Source organism: Aplidium turbinatum, chromosome 17 (assembly GCF_918807975.1).
Source record: "Aplidium turbinatum chromosome 17, kaAplTurb1.1, whole genome shotgun sequence".
Taxonomy (NCBI): Eukaryota; Metazoa; Chordata; class Ascidiacea; order Aplousobranchia; family Polyclinidae; genus Aplidium; species Aplidium turbinatum.
The window spans coordinates 18,233,866-18,249,149 of record NC_137488.1 but is presented as its reverse complement, the minus strand read 5'-3'; the positions used below and the strand labels follow the sequence as shown (position 1 = coordinate 18,249,149).

The following is a 15,284-nucleotide window of genomic DNA, read 5'->3' as shown; positions in this document are numbered from 1 at the left end:
AAATTACATTGAATTTGGTGCGTTCTGAGCGTATTTCCAGCAAAAATTGCAATCAAAATAATCGAGATTAATGTATTGATTACCTTTACAAAGAGTTTTCACAGACATAAATTTTCATAATTAAGGTGCAAGTAGATTTTATATAACAAGAAGTCTCAAATACAGGTGGAGTAGCCTACTGTTCTTTGAAAAACTCCATGGTATTATGGGGTGCTGGGTGTTATGACGGAGGTTTATTTAATTTCTTCCAGCGCATACAAACAACGACAAAGTGTAAACACAAGAAAATAGCACTGGAAACAGCAGCCAAACGATGATCGTTAAAACACGCATAGGAAAGTGTGTATTACTGCAGCGAAATAAAATGCATGGCTACTGCACCTGAAATGAAACAAAGGCCTTTACAAAACATATACACAGCTCGGACAGCTGTAACTTCAGCCAGGGATACTATTTGGTAGGCTACTACACCTTGTCCCCATGAGCAACGACAATTAAGAGGTAACACCATTCTGCCTCAAAGTGAAATTTCTGCTGCTGGTTGCAGTTTATAGTAGGCTAAGTACCCAAGGACCAGGACTACATCACATACGGTGATATTTAAAATAAACAAATTTTTCCATGTTTATTGCGGTAAAGTCACTTATATTTGCTTTATTTTGTTGAGCAGCCAACCATAGACTATAATAGTTTGGAAGATGTAATCAAACAGTAATGTCGAAGTGAATGAAGAGACCAAGTTCAAATAATATACTGACATAGTTCTCGTAAATTTTGCCTTGAATATTATCGTTTGACCGTGTTTTTCGATACAACCCTTTTGACGTACGAAGGAAGGCAAGTGCATTGCAGCAACAAAATTGAGAGAACAACATGGCAATGACACACACAGCTAACTCAGACAGACAGATAACAAACCACATAACACATTTAGAGGTGTGCTGACTTACACATTTAGACGATAGTGTCTACAGTCGGTCCGGTGCCGTAAACCATGTTGTTACGAGGGCTAAGTACAAATAATTTTCACGTATAATATACTAACATTTACATAGCACCACATCCACAGTGCAAACTATGCCCCTGGACACTGTGCAGTGTGCACTGTGCATGACAATGGTGATAATTAATACGGTACTTTCAGCTATAATGTTCAGTGAAATAGAACGTTTTCAAGCGAGTTTTGAATTCATTTAATTTTTCAGCTTCTTTTACACAAATAGGCAAACAATTCCAGTAACTGGCAGCAAGAGCTGGGAAAGTGCGATTTCCACATTGTGTCTTACATGAAGGGTTGCACAAGAGGAGCAATGTTGAGAACGCAAAGTTTTGGCAGGTTTATAATGAACAAGCAAAGTGTCCAGATAGTTCTGAACAAAACCATGGAAAACTTTATAAATTAATAGACATATTTTGAAACGAATACGATACAATACTGGAAGCCAATGCAGGAATTTTAGTATAGGAGTAATATGCTCATGTTTGCGTGTTAAAGTAATTAGTCGAGCGGCAGTATTCTGAACTCTTTGAAGACGCAAAATAGCACAATGTTATTTAACAATGAATTTGAATAAACAACCCTGGATGTGCATGAGTTAAAGTTTTACAAGCATCAATATTTATGAACTGTCTGATGGAACCAATATTTCTGAGATGAAAAACACATTTAACAGTGTCACTGACAAATTTTTCCAAACACAAATGTTGATTTAATGATACACCAAGCAATTTAATTGAATTAGAAGAAGGAATAATATTACTCAGGGTAAGGGTCATGTCGTTAAACTTTGAAATACACCGTTTTGGAAAAAATACAATGAACTCACATTTTTCTTGATCCAGTTTTAACATATTACAGTAGGCTATAGAACACCCAATTTGAAATATCAACCAAACATTTTTGATTTTTAATACAACACGATGAATCTTCATCAGTAACATGCAAATACAATTGTATATCATTAGCATATGAGTGTTGTAAAACTCTATGTATGAAAGCCCATGTCGCTTCATGATGTCAAACAGAGGTTTGTAAAGGCAAAACCAAACAGGGCCGAGAACAGAACCCTGAGAAACTCCAGAAGAAAGGAATGTTGCAGAAGACATTGAGTTTTCAATTGCTACAGACTGAGTTCGGTCAAAAAGATGAGAGAACCAGTCAAGTGCCATTCCTGTAATGTCAAAATCTGATTTGAGACGATTTATAAGAAGTTTGAGAGCTGGTATACAAGTCCCCCTCACCCTGGTAACTCATGACAAAGAGGAATTGACCAAAACATGTGGACTGAAGTGTGTGAACAGTAAAGCAAAGGTAAAGTAGTTTCACCCTATATGTTTGGTCGAGTCCTGTCTTTGTCATGAGTTACCAGGGGGGGGGACTTGTATACCAGCTCCGTATAAGTCCAAATGAAACTTCCAGCATAAAACTATGAGATATAGCATTTACTAAAAATTGTATATTTAATGGTACTAAACTTCAAAAATTACAACTAACCTCTGGAATGCATTGATCGTTGCACCACTCATACGTAGTCATCATGCGAATGAAGCGATTTCAGAGAAATTAAAAACAGTTAATACAGCAGGCATGAACTCTCATAGAAGTAAAATCACAGCGTTGTAAGGATGAGTGTTAGATGGTATGTAGCAATAAAAATTAGCTTAAGAATGGCTCTGAACATAATGAAAAGGTGCTTAGAAACCTAACAAGAAAAAAAAAACTAAAACCTAAATCTTAGTGTAGCTACCACTTTGCAAGCAACTTCTTTGCAATAATGGATCGCTACCTCATCATGACCTCTGAGTGGCAACTCAAATTTCTCACACAGTTTGATGCAGTTGATAATTTTTGATAAAATTTGCGAATTTTCTATCACTTTCTCATTGTGGCGAGCAATTGATTATATCTGTATCCAGAATCAAGCTGGGAAGCAATATTAGCTGTACCTAAAAGAGGTAAATTTACCATTTTGTTCAAATGAAATTGTGATTTATCATGTTTTGCAATGTTTCGATTGATATGATTTAAATCTTTAATTCTAGACTTTGTCCATGATGTATCACCACCAAACAGTAGCCTAAGCATGGAAAGCAAAATAATGCATTTTTTGCACTGCAGCCACATAGCCACAAGTTAGTTTTGTATAAATGTTGATTAAACTGCCGGGTATAACCTTTAGCCTAGTACTGCTAGATGGTGCTCTTTGTGAAATTTCAAGGAAAGGCGTTGGCCTACCTTCAAGTTTAGTATTGATCTTTTCTTGTAATGATAACCTATTGAAATTTGTACTTTGCAAATATTGAACAGAGTTGTCTATGATCAGATCAAAAAAGCTTTAACATTCAGTATAATGATGATAGCACAATTTGAAACAATAATCTTCCATAAGCTATGTGTAGGTAAAATGAAAGATAGTCAGGCAGTGTAGCCAATTTAGCAGCTTAGTTAATACAATATGAGTTGCCGGTACTTATTTGTTCTACCTGTCTACAGTAGGCTACACAATTAACAATTCAAAAGGGATAAGACAGTAGAAACTAGGAATATATCAATACAGTACTCAGGCTATAGTAGCCTACTTCAGACTGGTTCAACATCCCACAGGTTAGTCTTAAATGCCCTGCCTGCCTATTGCTCTTACAACCATGTATGCTAAAAATTACTCACTGTAGACTGGTATAACAAAGTCCTGAAATGCTATAAGGCAAATCTAGCCAATGAACAGCTAATTATAGGCTAAGTTATGTCAAATAATAAAACTTTTCTGCATTTCATAGTCTATCGTCAATGACCGGTAAGCTGTCTGACGAAACCAGCAGTGTATGTGCTGACCTGAGCAACATTGGAACACAGTCAAACTGTTGGGAGCACAGCTCCCAGAGGCTATGCTTTTGCCTGCGTTTGTGTTCGCGTCATTGGGGTTTTCCCAAATCGTCATAATAGAAAGAACACCCTTCGTGGGTAGACACTTTAACGTAGGACAGTTTTCCTCACGAATCAGCTGATTTCAGTCATGTGACTCACGCCATTATGATTGTTGGCGCCGAAAATGCGTTGGTATTGACTTCCCGCTAAAAACGTCAGACAACTAGTCAACTGTATCTATCTGTGTATTCTGTGAATCTAAGACATGGCAATTGGCAAGCACAATGACTCAAGCAAGAATTCTTGAAAAAGTAAGTGGGCTTGCTATTGTTAACTTAATTTGCTTGAACAAGTAAGTGGGCTTGCTGTTGTAAGTTAACTTAATTTGTAGATTTACTTGTGTCCTGGGGTAGCCTTTGTAGGTCTTTTGTCTAGTGCTTTGACTAGAGGTTTGCTTACTTTTCTTTCATTTACTCGGACCTAGTGGCACGGTGGCATACGGTAGTTTGTCATCGCGCAGTAGATCTGTTGTTTTTGTTTAATTGCTTTGCGTGGAAGCATACCGCACCATTCTGTTGTACGCTCTATTGTTATAAGAGTTAAAAAGGTATTTCATTGTAAATTACAGTGTTTGACTTTTAGTCTCGTATTTTGCTTCAATTAAGCTGTTGTACAAATGACTCACTATTTCCTTTGATCAAGTGTAGCCAGTGGCGAACGCATGGGGGCATTGGGCTTTGCCTCCCAGGGTCCGTTTGTGATTCTGCAAAATTCGGTTGTTACCGTACATCATTTTAATTGTTGCATTTTGCAACGTCTGCATTGCAATGTTATTTTGTGCAGTGGTTTACAAGTGAAGCGGATACTCTTGAAGCTATCAAAGAGTTTGGACGGAAAAGTGGAGGGAAATTTATGCACAAACATTTTAATGAACTTCGTAAGTAGGCTTTTTGCTCTACTTCAGTTTTGGGTGCTGGTTTAGGATCGGCCGCCTTGGTTAGTGACGTCACAAAAATCTGTGACGTCATGCAAAAAAAGGCAACTACTTGTAGGAAGGGTGCAAAAACGCGGAATAGAAGTAAAAGCGGAAAGCCTATTGATTTTTAAATATTTGTAGGCATTATTATTGATCTAGCGCTAACTTAAACTGTTACTATTTTGTACCAATTTGAATTTTTACAATAAAAATACTTGCTTTATTAACGTAACAACTTTCACGTTTATATGTTATCTACAAAACGAGCAATCGTGGTTCAGTATAAGCCGCCCACAGTTTGCTGTGATCGATGAATACTGCTTCCACCAAATATGCTGTAGCTTTTTCATTTCTGCTCGGATTCTAACAATTTTACTATCGTTGGATGGCATTATGATTCATCTACTCGAATGGATTAATTGCCAGTCTAAAGTAGGCATTACATTTATGTAGCGCTAACTTAAACTTTACTATTTTGTACCAATTCTCAGCAATTCATTTTTTACAATAAAAATACCAAACCAACACAAATTAAAAGAGTATGTCTTGATTTATTCATATGTTAACTTTCACATTTATATCTAATCCACAAAACGAGCAATCGTTGTTCAAACGTAACCGCTCGACGAAGCTTTTTACCAAAACAATGCAAACACAAAGCGATCAGTTTCGAGTGTTCAATACAAGCCGCCCACAGTTTGATGCGATCGGTGAATAGTGCCTCCACCAAATATGCTGTAGCTTTCTCATTTCTGCTCGGATTTTAACAATTTTACTATCGTTGGATGGCATTATGCTTCATCTACTCGAATGGATTAATTGCCAATCTAAAGTAGGCATTATATTTATGTAGCGGGTAACTTAAACTTTACTATTTTGTAACAATTCTCAGCAATTAAATTTTTACAATAAAAATACCAAACCAACACAAATTAAAAGACTATGTCTTGTTTTATTAACCTAACAACTTTCACGTTTATATGTTATCTACAAAACGAGAAATCGTTGTTCAAACGTAACCGCTCGACGAAGCTTTTTTCCAATGCATTTTTCAAGGCGATTCGATCGTGGTTCAGTATAAGCCGCCCACAGTTTGCTGTGATCGATGAATACTGCCTCCACCAAATATGCTGTAGCTTTCTCATTTCTGCTCGGATTCTAACAATTTTACTATCGTTGGATGGCATTATGCTTCATCTACTCGAATGGATTAATTGCCAATCTAAAGTAGGCATTACATTTATGCAGCGCTAACTTAAACTTTACTATTTTGTACCAATTCTCAGCAATTCATTTTTTACAATAAAAATATCAAATCAACACAAATTAAAAGAGTATGTCTTGGTTTATTCACCTAACAACTTTCACGTTTATATGTTATCTAAAAAACGAGAAATCGTTGTTCAAACGTAACCGCTCGACGAAGCTTTTTACCAAAACAATGCAAACGCAAAGCGATCAGTTTCGAGTGTTCATTACAAGCCGCCCACAGTTTGATGCGATCGGTGATAGTGCCTCCACCAAATATGCTGTAGCTTTCTCATTTCTGCTCGGATTTTAACAATTTTCCTATCGTTGGATGGCATTATGCTTCATCTACCCGAATGGATTAATTGCCAATCTAAAATAGGCACTATATTTATGTAGCGCTAACTTAAACTTTACTATTTTGTACCAATTCTCAGCAATTCATTTTTTACAATAAAAATACCAAACCAACACAAATTAAAAGAGTATGTCTTGCTTTATTCAAATGTTAACTTTCACATTTATATCTAATCCACAAAACGAGAAATCGTTGTTCAAACGTAGCCGCTCGATGAAGCTTTTTTGACAATTTTACTGACGTTGGAAAGCACGATACTGCATCTACCCGAATCAATTGGTTGCATGTCCATTGTCCAAGGCAGTAGCGTATTTAGGGGGGAGGATAAAGGGCGATGGCCTCCCCCTAATGATCAGGTAAAAAAATAAAATACAAATTTTGCAAAAAAAAAAGTTGTAGCGCAATAATTGCTTGGATGATTCATCCTAGCGCGGGGGGCGGGGTATACTTTTTGCAATGTAATTTATCAACAGTTTTTCTTCCTTTTCTTGACAATTGCATGGCGCAAATTCACGATAGATTCAATGAGCACTGCTCAGCTTTTAAAGTCAGCACATTTCTGCCTTCATTGATTCATGAAGATGAGGACTGCACGATCGACGAGATTTTCGACTTCTACCATGGAATGCTGGATGTTGAACCAAGCAATTGCTTTGCAGCTACTATTGAATTGCGAAGATGGAGAGCGAATTGGCTTGCAGTTTCTGTGGATAAACGACCTGCGACTCTTGTGGATGCGTATCAAGCGGCTGAACAACTCGGCACTTATCCGATTATCCATAAATTATTACTTCGAATCTTTGCTACGCTTCCAGTTACAACTGCCTCCAATGAGCGATGTCTCAGTTCACTAAAGTACCTGAAAAATTATTACCGCACGACCATGACCGAGCCACGTTGGGATGGTCTAGCTCAGATGTATTTAAATAAGGATATTGTACTCGAGCATGATGCAGTCATTGATATATTTGCCAAGCACAGCCATCGTATTAAACTGTAAATTGTCATTGCGAATCGCAGAGAATGTTCAAAAGGTATTCGAGGTCGGGAGGACTAACTTATTGTTTATGTTCTGAAGTGTTTCATATCTTTTGTTGGTTCATTGATCGGAACAGTAACTCACTTCTGCGGATTCGCTCTTGATTTTGGACCCTCTCTCCCCTTATCTGACAGTTTCAGCTAACCCCCTCCCCCCGTTCTGACGCATCATATGACATTTTGATATACCCCACCCCTATTTAAAGGCTCAAACAAGTCTAATTTCAACCCAAGTAGAATAAATTTAAACCAATTAACTGCCATTTTCATCAAGTTTGAGCTTTCTGTGTACTACCGTTGACTACCCCGTGTGTACTACCCCCAGACCCCCATTGGACTCCAGCCGCCGATTCAGCCGCTGCGCGTCTGACTGACTGTAGATGAAGCCTAATGCCATCCAACGATAGTAAAATTGTTAGAATCCGAGCAGAAATGAGAAAGCTACAGCATATTTGGTGGAGGCAGTATTCATCGATCACAGCAAACTGTGGGCGGCTTATACTGAACCACGATCAAATCGCCTTGAAAAATGCATTGGAAAAAAGCTTCGTCGAGCGGTTACGTTTGAACAACGATTGCTCGTTTTGTGGATAACATATAAACGTGAAAGTTGTTAGGTTAATAAAACAAGACATAGTCTTTTAATTTGTGTTGGTTTGGTATTTTTATTGTAAAAAATGAATTGCTGAGAATTGGTACAAAATAGTAAAGTTTAAGTTAGCGCTACATAAATGTAATGCCTACTTTAGATTGGCAATTAATCCATTCGAGTAGATGAAGCATAATGCCATCCAACGATAGTAAAATTGTTAGAATCCAAGCAGAAATGAGAAAGCTACAGCATATTTGGTGGAGGCAGTATTCATCGATCACAGCAAACTGTGGGCGGCTTATACTGAACCACGATCGAATCGCCTTGAAAAATGCATTGGAAAAAAGCTTCGTCGAGCGGTTACGTTTGAACAACGATTTCTCGTTTTGTAGATAACATATAAACGTGAAAGTTGTTAGGTTAATAAAACAAGACATACTCTTTTAATTTGTGTTGGTTTGGTATTTTTATTGTAAAAATTGAATTGCTGAGAATTGGTACAAAATAGTAAAGTTTAAGTTACCCGCTACATAAATATAATGCCTACTTTAGATTGGCAATTAATCCATTCGGGTAGATGAAGCATAATGCCATCCAACGATAGTAAAATTGTTAGAATCCGAGCAGAAATGAGAAAGCTACAGCATATTTGGTGGAGGCACTATTCACCGATCGCATCAAACTGTGGGCGGCTTGTATTGAACACTCGAAACTGATCGCTTTGTGTTTGCATTGTTTTGGTAAAAAGCTTCGTCGAGCGGTTACGTTTGAACAACGATTGCTCGTTTTGTGGATTAGATATAAATGTGAAAGTTAACATATGAATAAATCAAGACATACTCTTTTAATTTGTGTTGGTTTGGTATTTTTATTGTAAAAAATGAGTTGCTGAGAATTGGTACAAAATAGTAAAGTTTAAGTTAGCGCTACATAAATGTAATGCCTACTTTAGACTGGCAATTAATCCATTCGAGTAGATGAATCATAATGCCATCCAACGATAGTAAAATTGTTAGAATCCGAGCAGAAATGAAAAAGCTACAGCATATTTGGTGGAGGCAGTATTCATCGATCACAGCAAACTGTGGGCGGCTTATACTGAACCACGATTGCTCGTTTTGTAGATAACATATAAACGTGAAAGTTGTTACGTTAATAAAGCAAGTATTTTTATTGTAAAAATTCAAATTGGTACAAAATAGTAACAGTTTAAGTTAGCGCTAGATCAATAATAATGCCTACAAATATTTAAAAATCAATAGGCATTCCGCTTTTACTTCTATTCCGCGTTTTTGCACCCTTCCTACAAGTAGTTGCGTTTTTTTGCATGACGTCACAGATTTTTGTGACGTCACTAACCAAGGCGGCCGATCCTAAACCAGCACCCAGTTTTGTAAGAACAACTTTCTATGATACCGGTACCTAGACTCCGGCCTTTTTCAGCAGATGTTCCTGCCCTTGAGTGTGTGCTAACTCTATTACTGGAATTGCTTACGTGATTACTGACTCACTCTTTCAGTGAACAATGGGAAAAGTCAAGAGGAGATACATTGTCTTGGTTGATTGTGTGTTGTTTGCTGTCAACTTAACTGAAGATGGATGCAACCTAGTTCGTACCCTGAAAAGATCGAGAGAAAAAATTTAAAAAAGCGGAAGTCGCTGATTGCAGTTTCCACAAACCTTTTAAATTTTTCCCCCTGAAAAAATCGAGAGAAAGATAGCACAAAGCCGAAGTCGCTGATCGCAGTTTCCGCTAACTGTAACCCTTCTACCCTAATGCTAACCTTCGCTCATCGCAGTTTCCGCGAACATGTTTCCGCTAACCCTAACCATAGACTAATCTATGCTCTAACCCTCGCTGATCGCAGTTTTCGCAAACATTTTTCCGTAGTTTCCGCCAACCCTTACCATAGAGTAATCTATGCTCTAACCCTCGCTGATCGCAGTTTCTGTAAACATTTTTCCGCAGTTTCCGCTAACCTTTACCCTAACTCTAACCATAGAGTAATGATTACTCAGTAATCTATGCTCTAACCCTAACCCTCGCTGATCGCAGTTTCCGCAAACATTTTTCCGCAGTTTCCGCTAACCTTTACCCTAACTCTAACCATCGAGTAATCTATGCTCTAACCCTTGCTGATCGCAGTTTCCGCAAACATTTTCCCGCAGTTTCTGCTTACCCTAACTCTAACCATCGAGTAATCTATGCTCTCTAACCCTCGCTGATCCCAGTTTCTGCAAATATTTTTCCGCAGTTTCCGTTAACCCTAACTCTCGAGGTTGTTTGCGGAAGCTACGATCAGCGACTTCGTGCTTTGTGCTATTAAACTGCGATCAGCGACCTCGGCTTTTTTTAATTTTTTTAAATTTTTTTTCTTGATCTTTTCAGGGTACGAACTAGGTTGCACCCACTGAAGATGGCCTAGCAAATGGAAGTTGATTTTTAACTGTATAGGCTAACACTAAACTGACTTGCATGAAAATGATTTATTTGTATTAGCTTTGGCAAAACGTCGAAACATTTTCTGGGATTCCACAAAAACACCATATGTCATTATCCAAAGAGCTGACTTTGTCTCATCAGTGAAAGTTGGGTCTGTAAGTAGCCAAGTCTGTTGTTTTCTTTTGAATTTAAGTACACATGAGCACCTAATTATATATAAAATCTTCACTGTTCATGCTTTATTAAGAAAGAAGTTGTCATGTCATGTGATGACAACGACCTCAAAAACATCACAAACAATGCTCTTATCTGGCTCCGACACTGGCGTGACAAGCTATGAATGAATTAAGAAAGAACATGTTTTACTTTATACAGCCTTGTATTAACATGGGAAACATTTTGATATTGTCATCATACTGTTTTTACACTGTCTGACTAGTTTTGAGATTGCTAAGCCTTCTACTTCTTTGCACCAAGAAGTTTTGGTAGTACAGAAAAGTGGGGACACTTTAGATGGCGTTGCTGTAAACAGAATGTTTGTTTGTTTGAATAGCGTCCGCCCTGTTAGCTTAGTGGTAACACATCCAACTCAAGATCAAGCAGCGCTGGTTCGGTTCTCTTGAGCAACACATTTCAGGACTGCTATCCATTCAGCTGCACGACTAATTTTCCAGCAACAACAATCCAAAAAGTTCACTCTGCCTATGTCGGTAACTGCCCCTGCGTCAGAAGCCTCTGCAAGAATGAAAAACTACTAGAAATAACCTATCAAAGGCTTTGTCAGTCTGAGGATAAGCAATCAAAAACCAGCCAACCAAACCAAAATTGTGCAAAGGCGGCGCTTCTATTTTCTACCTTTTTTATGCAATAACTTTGGAATACAATATAAGTTTAATAAAAGTTTATTTACACTTTCTTTAATTCTTGTATGTAGCAGTTAAATTTAGAAAATGTCTTCAAAGTGTTCCCATCTTCCCCTATATTGTCATTATTGTGAAACATCAATCTAAAGTAGGCCAAATTGTACAGTAGGCCTATTAACTTTCTTATTCCTGTCTGCATTTCAGGAATGCACTGGAAAAATTAGCAAGTATACAACAATTCACCTATCAAAAGTGGTTAAGTTTCCTGACTTTCAAGTAAGTATCATTGTTTGTATTTGTCGGGAATGTGAATTATTGTTTTGTTGAAAAAACATCCATGCAAGACATAACGGTGAGGTTTCACTACGGATTGCTCTGCGTGAATGAAAATGAATGCAAGTTTCATACAGTTTGGTGAAATGTTGTGCTGCAGCTTTCTCTTTATTTGGCAGGTGTCAAGTGAGGTTCTTTCAGAAGATGCGAAATTGAAGATACAACCTGTTCTTCGTGCACGTTGTGCTGGCACCAATTCTTTTCAGATGACTAAGAAGATGAGTATAGAGTCAAGTTCCCTGCAGTTGACAAGGTCTTACAGTAGTAGTGTACTTACAATACGTACCAGCTCAACAATTCTTTTTTCACTAGCCTACTATAAGTGTGTTACTTACACTTATGGTTAACCTTTGCAATGACAAGTGTAACTCTAAAAGTTTCAAAGACAATTGAAATTGTATTCATAGTTACAAGATGCAAGACAAAAAGAGAACAGTGTTGGTGAAACATTTCAACACAATGAAGATGGTGAAGACATCACTCAAAATTTTGATGTAAAGGTGAGTAAATTTGTTATCGTCGAAAAGGTCCAACTTGTATTGTTCCAGATATTGTGATCATCCAATGAAGTGATTGCCACTCATGTATCCTACAACGCAGCAAACACCGGATTGCCTTTTCAGTCTTGTAAATGAAAGGTCTGCAAATAGTGGGTTGCAACCTAAACTTTGGTCACGCAACTTTCGGCTTTGGGTTGCAAAACAATTTAAACTAGCAACGAATAAAACTATTGTACCTGTAAAGGTGTTTGCTATACTTTGTTGTTATTGCATTGCTATCCAAGGAGGATATACAACTAGTTTTTAGGATTGTACCAAAAGTGTTTGTAGACTCCTGTTCTATATACTATCAATACATTGTTTGCAGTGGTTTTCTTCATGGGAATGTGCGACTAAAAGTGTTGAAGAATTTGAAAAAGAAACAACAACAAAATTTATAAAGGGAAAGAAAAACAAAGCTGGTAATGTGATGCAGTAAGCTTTTGGCTTCGGCTTCAAGTTGCACAAATGTATTGCTTATATGAGATAAGTGTGCTGTATCATAATCTCTGCATATATGTCCATTGTTCATGTTATTAGGTGGTTTAAAGAGCAGACTGCAGTGGGACGAAACATCAGGAGTTCCTTTTGTCATTGCATGCACTCACTACTGGGGATGTCAGCATGGTAGAGTTGACAATAAAGCAAGAAATGAAAAGTAGAGACTCACACAACCACATGTCAGTTAGTTTAAAAAAGTGAAATTAAAGATATAGCGTACATCGATACTTTATTGCATGGGTCACCAAACTATCTTTCATCAAGAGGAGCATAAGTAGTAGGGTGGGTCACGAAACGGACTTTTTCACCAAATCGAAAAGCAGTTAAATTTTTTCTCGTATTTCTTTTGCAGATTGTTTAGTGCTTCTGTGCGATTTCCATAGAGAGTAAGCTTGGGAAAGATGGACTAGAAGAAGCGACAATGGTGTTGGTGACAACAAACCAGCTGTAATAGGTCATTTGCGCGAATTGGCTAAAGCCGCTTCTGAGCAGTCCTTCACAGATGCACGAAATGATTTCAAAACCAGCAAGTGCTGGATGAATAACCCCAAGCTTCAAAGATACATTGAAAATGCTTGGCTTCCAGAAAGGCAGGTTCGTTGAATGCAGTAGCGTAGCCAGGAATTTTGAAAGGGGGGGGTTTTGACCACCCAGCGGCGGGGGGTCTGGGGGGCCTCCCCCAGAAAATTTTGAAAACTTATTTTGAATTTGGTGCATTCTGAGAGCATTTTCAACAAAAATGTGGGTACGAATATTCCTGTAAAATGGTGCTGTCTGGTAGCATAGCAAAAGGATAAGATCATGTTTTCTTCGGCATTTTTCGGAAATAAAGCTAAGTCTCTGTGTTTTCTTGTTGCTAATTCCTGGCTGAGATGTTTGAATGTTTGGTATTGGCAAAGCTCGCTCTTTTAATGCAATTTTGTTTAAAACTAGGCAATTTTTTTTAGACTGAAAGCATCATTCTCAATATCGTGACGTCACACGCGTGCCAAAGGGAGGGGTTGTAACCCCCAAAACCCCCCCCTTGGCTACGCCACTGGTTGAATGAGTAACTCAATGCAAGCATTCACAGCATTAATTTTGCAACGTTCACTGCTGGATACAATTGCAATGTACTGAGCTAAAAATATTTGCAGCGTTGGGTGTGGTTTTATCGAGCCAACAAGTGGAGCGTAACCTTCCACACAAACAATGGAGTGGAACGCCAAAACAGAACACTGAAGGAGTCATACATTCGAACACGGAGGGATAAATCTTTGTCAGCTCTTGTAGCGATAATTCGTAAAGAATTCCTTCCTGACAACAAGCGTCGGTGAGTGAGAATTACCATGCTGTGTTATTGTGGTGCAACTGCAATTACAGTACGGTACTACCATTTATTGTAAGCCTTGAAGGGTTAGAATGCTAGATATTAAATTTCAAGAATGCCTAAACTGTCATGTCATTTTCGAATGAACGTGCGCAACTGCACATACCGTCCTAAACAATAACCATAATGACATTATTAAGGCTGACCGTACTTTTGCGGGGCTACTTTTGTAGTCCGACCTATAAACTATAAGATGTTGCTTTTGAGCACTGTTTGCTTGCTTTGCAGGTACGAACAACAAAATCTTTTCTTCGGAATTCTATCGTCAGTACAACTCCTCCATTCCAGAGTATTTGTACAATAGACCAAAAGAGGTGATCGGTAACTTTCTGAGAAGAATTGCTTCATCGGATGAAATTCCATACACCTTCATTTCTCAAGTTGGAGATGCATTTCTTGTAAGAAGTGCTTCGTCGGAATTAATCTATCGCGTAACGTTTGGTGGAGAAAGTACCATCCCCAATTGTTTCTGCGATGATTTCCAGAAGCATTTTCTTCCGTGCAAGCACATGTTTGCGGTTATTCAACACGTTGCCCATGTGTCTTGCGAGACTTTTCCTACTTGGTACGCAAATTCCCCTTTCATTGTTCTCGACCCGTGCGTAGTTGACAGCTTAGCAGCTAGGCCTGGGCTTGAGCGCCCACCAGACTCTGCTGAAGTGTGTGACTCAAGTTGTTTTGCGTCTGACACTCACATGGAACAGATTCTTCAAGACGTACCCGGCCCAAGCAATATTTTAAGCAACGCAAGACTGAACACCATAAAGGAAATGCGGACTGTTGTCAATGAAATGTTCAATGTGGTGTATAATGTGGAAGAAGACGCAGACGTGACAAATGCACTTGGTCAATTGTCCACGATGAGAGATTATATTGCATCACGTTGCAATTCTGATGCAGCCTGCAGGATTAACAATTCGAAAGGATGTGAAGAAATTTCTTAAAGTTGTGCGGAAGCGCAAACCTGGCATTGCGTTTGCACGTGATCCATTGCCTAAGCGAACAAAACCTAATGCATACGCGCATCGTCATGGGGAGAAAGCAGATATGATGAAGTCTGCGTGTGCAGTGTCTTCCTTAGATGAAATGAGGAAGCAAACCTTTTAAGTGCTTATCATTTGCATTGTCAACATTTTCCGCTGTAAGCCTTTTGGAATTT

General features: G+C 38.3%; 1 protein-coding gene across 2 annotated transcripts; it reads left to right on the top strand.

Moving 5' to 3' along the window:
* The first annotated feature begins 4,108 nt into the window (after positions 1 to 4,108).
* Positions 4,109 to 14,488, top strand: LOC145786705 (uncharacterized). 2 transcript variants are annotated; one of them, XM_082598426.1, is made up of 10 exons: positions 4,109 to 4,176; positions 4,709 to 4,802; positions 10,578 to 10,675; positions 11,588 to 11,659; positions 11,836 to 11,969; positions 12,124 to 12,216; positions 12,584 to 12,677; positions 13,109 to 13,350; positions 13,893 to 14,068; positions 14,354 to 14,488. In XM_082598426.1, the coding sequence occupies exons 1-6, from the start codon at positions 4,150 to 4,152 to the stop codon at positions 12,212 to 12,214; spliced, it is 516 nt and encodes a 171-aa protein (XP_082454552.1). In that variant the 5' UTR covers positions 4,109 to 4,149; the 3' UTR covers positions 12,215 to 12,216; positions 12,584 to 12,677; positions 13,109 to 13,350; positions 13,893 to 14,068; positions 14,354 to 14,488. The 2 variants fall into 2 exon arrangements, with proteins under 2 accessions (XP_082454552.1, XP_082454553.1); XM_082598427.1 differs by having other exon boundaries at positions 12,796 to 13,350.
* The last annotated feature ends 796 nt before the right edge of the window (positions 14,489 to 15,284 follow it).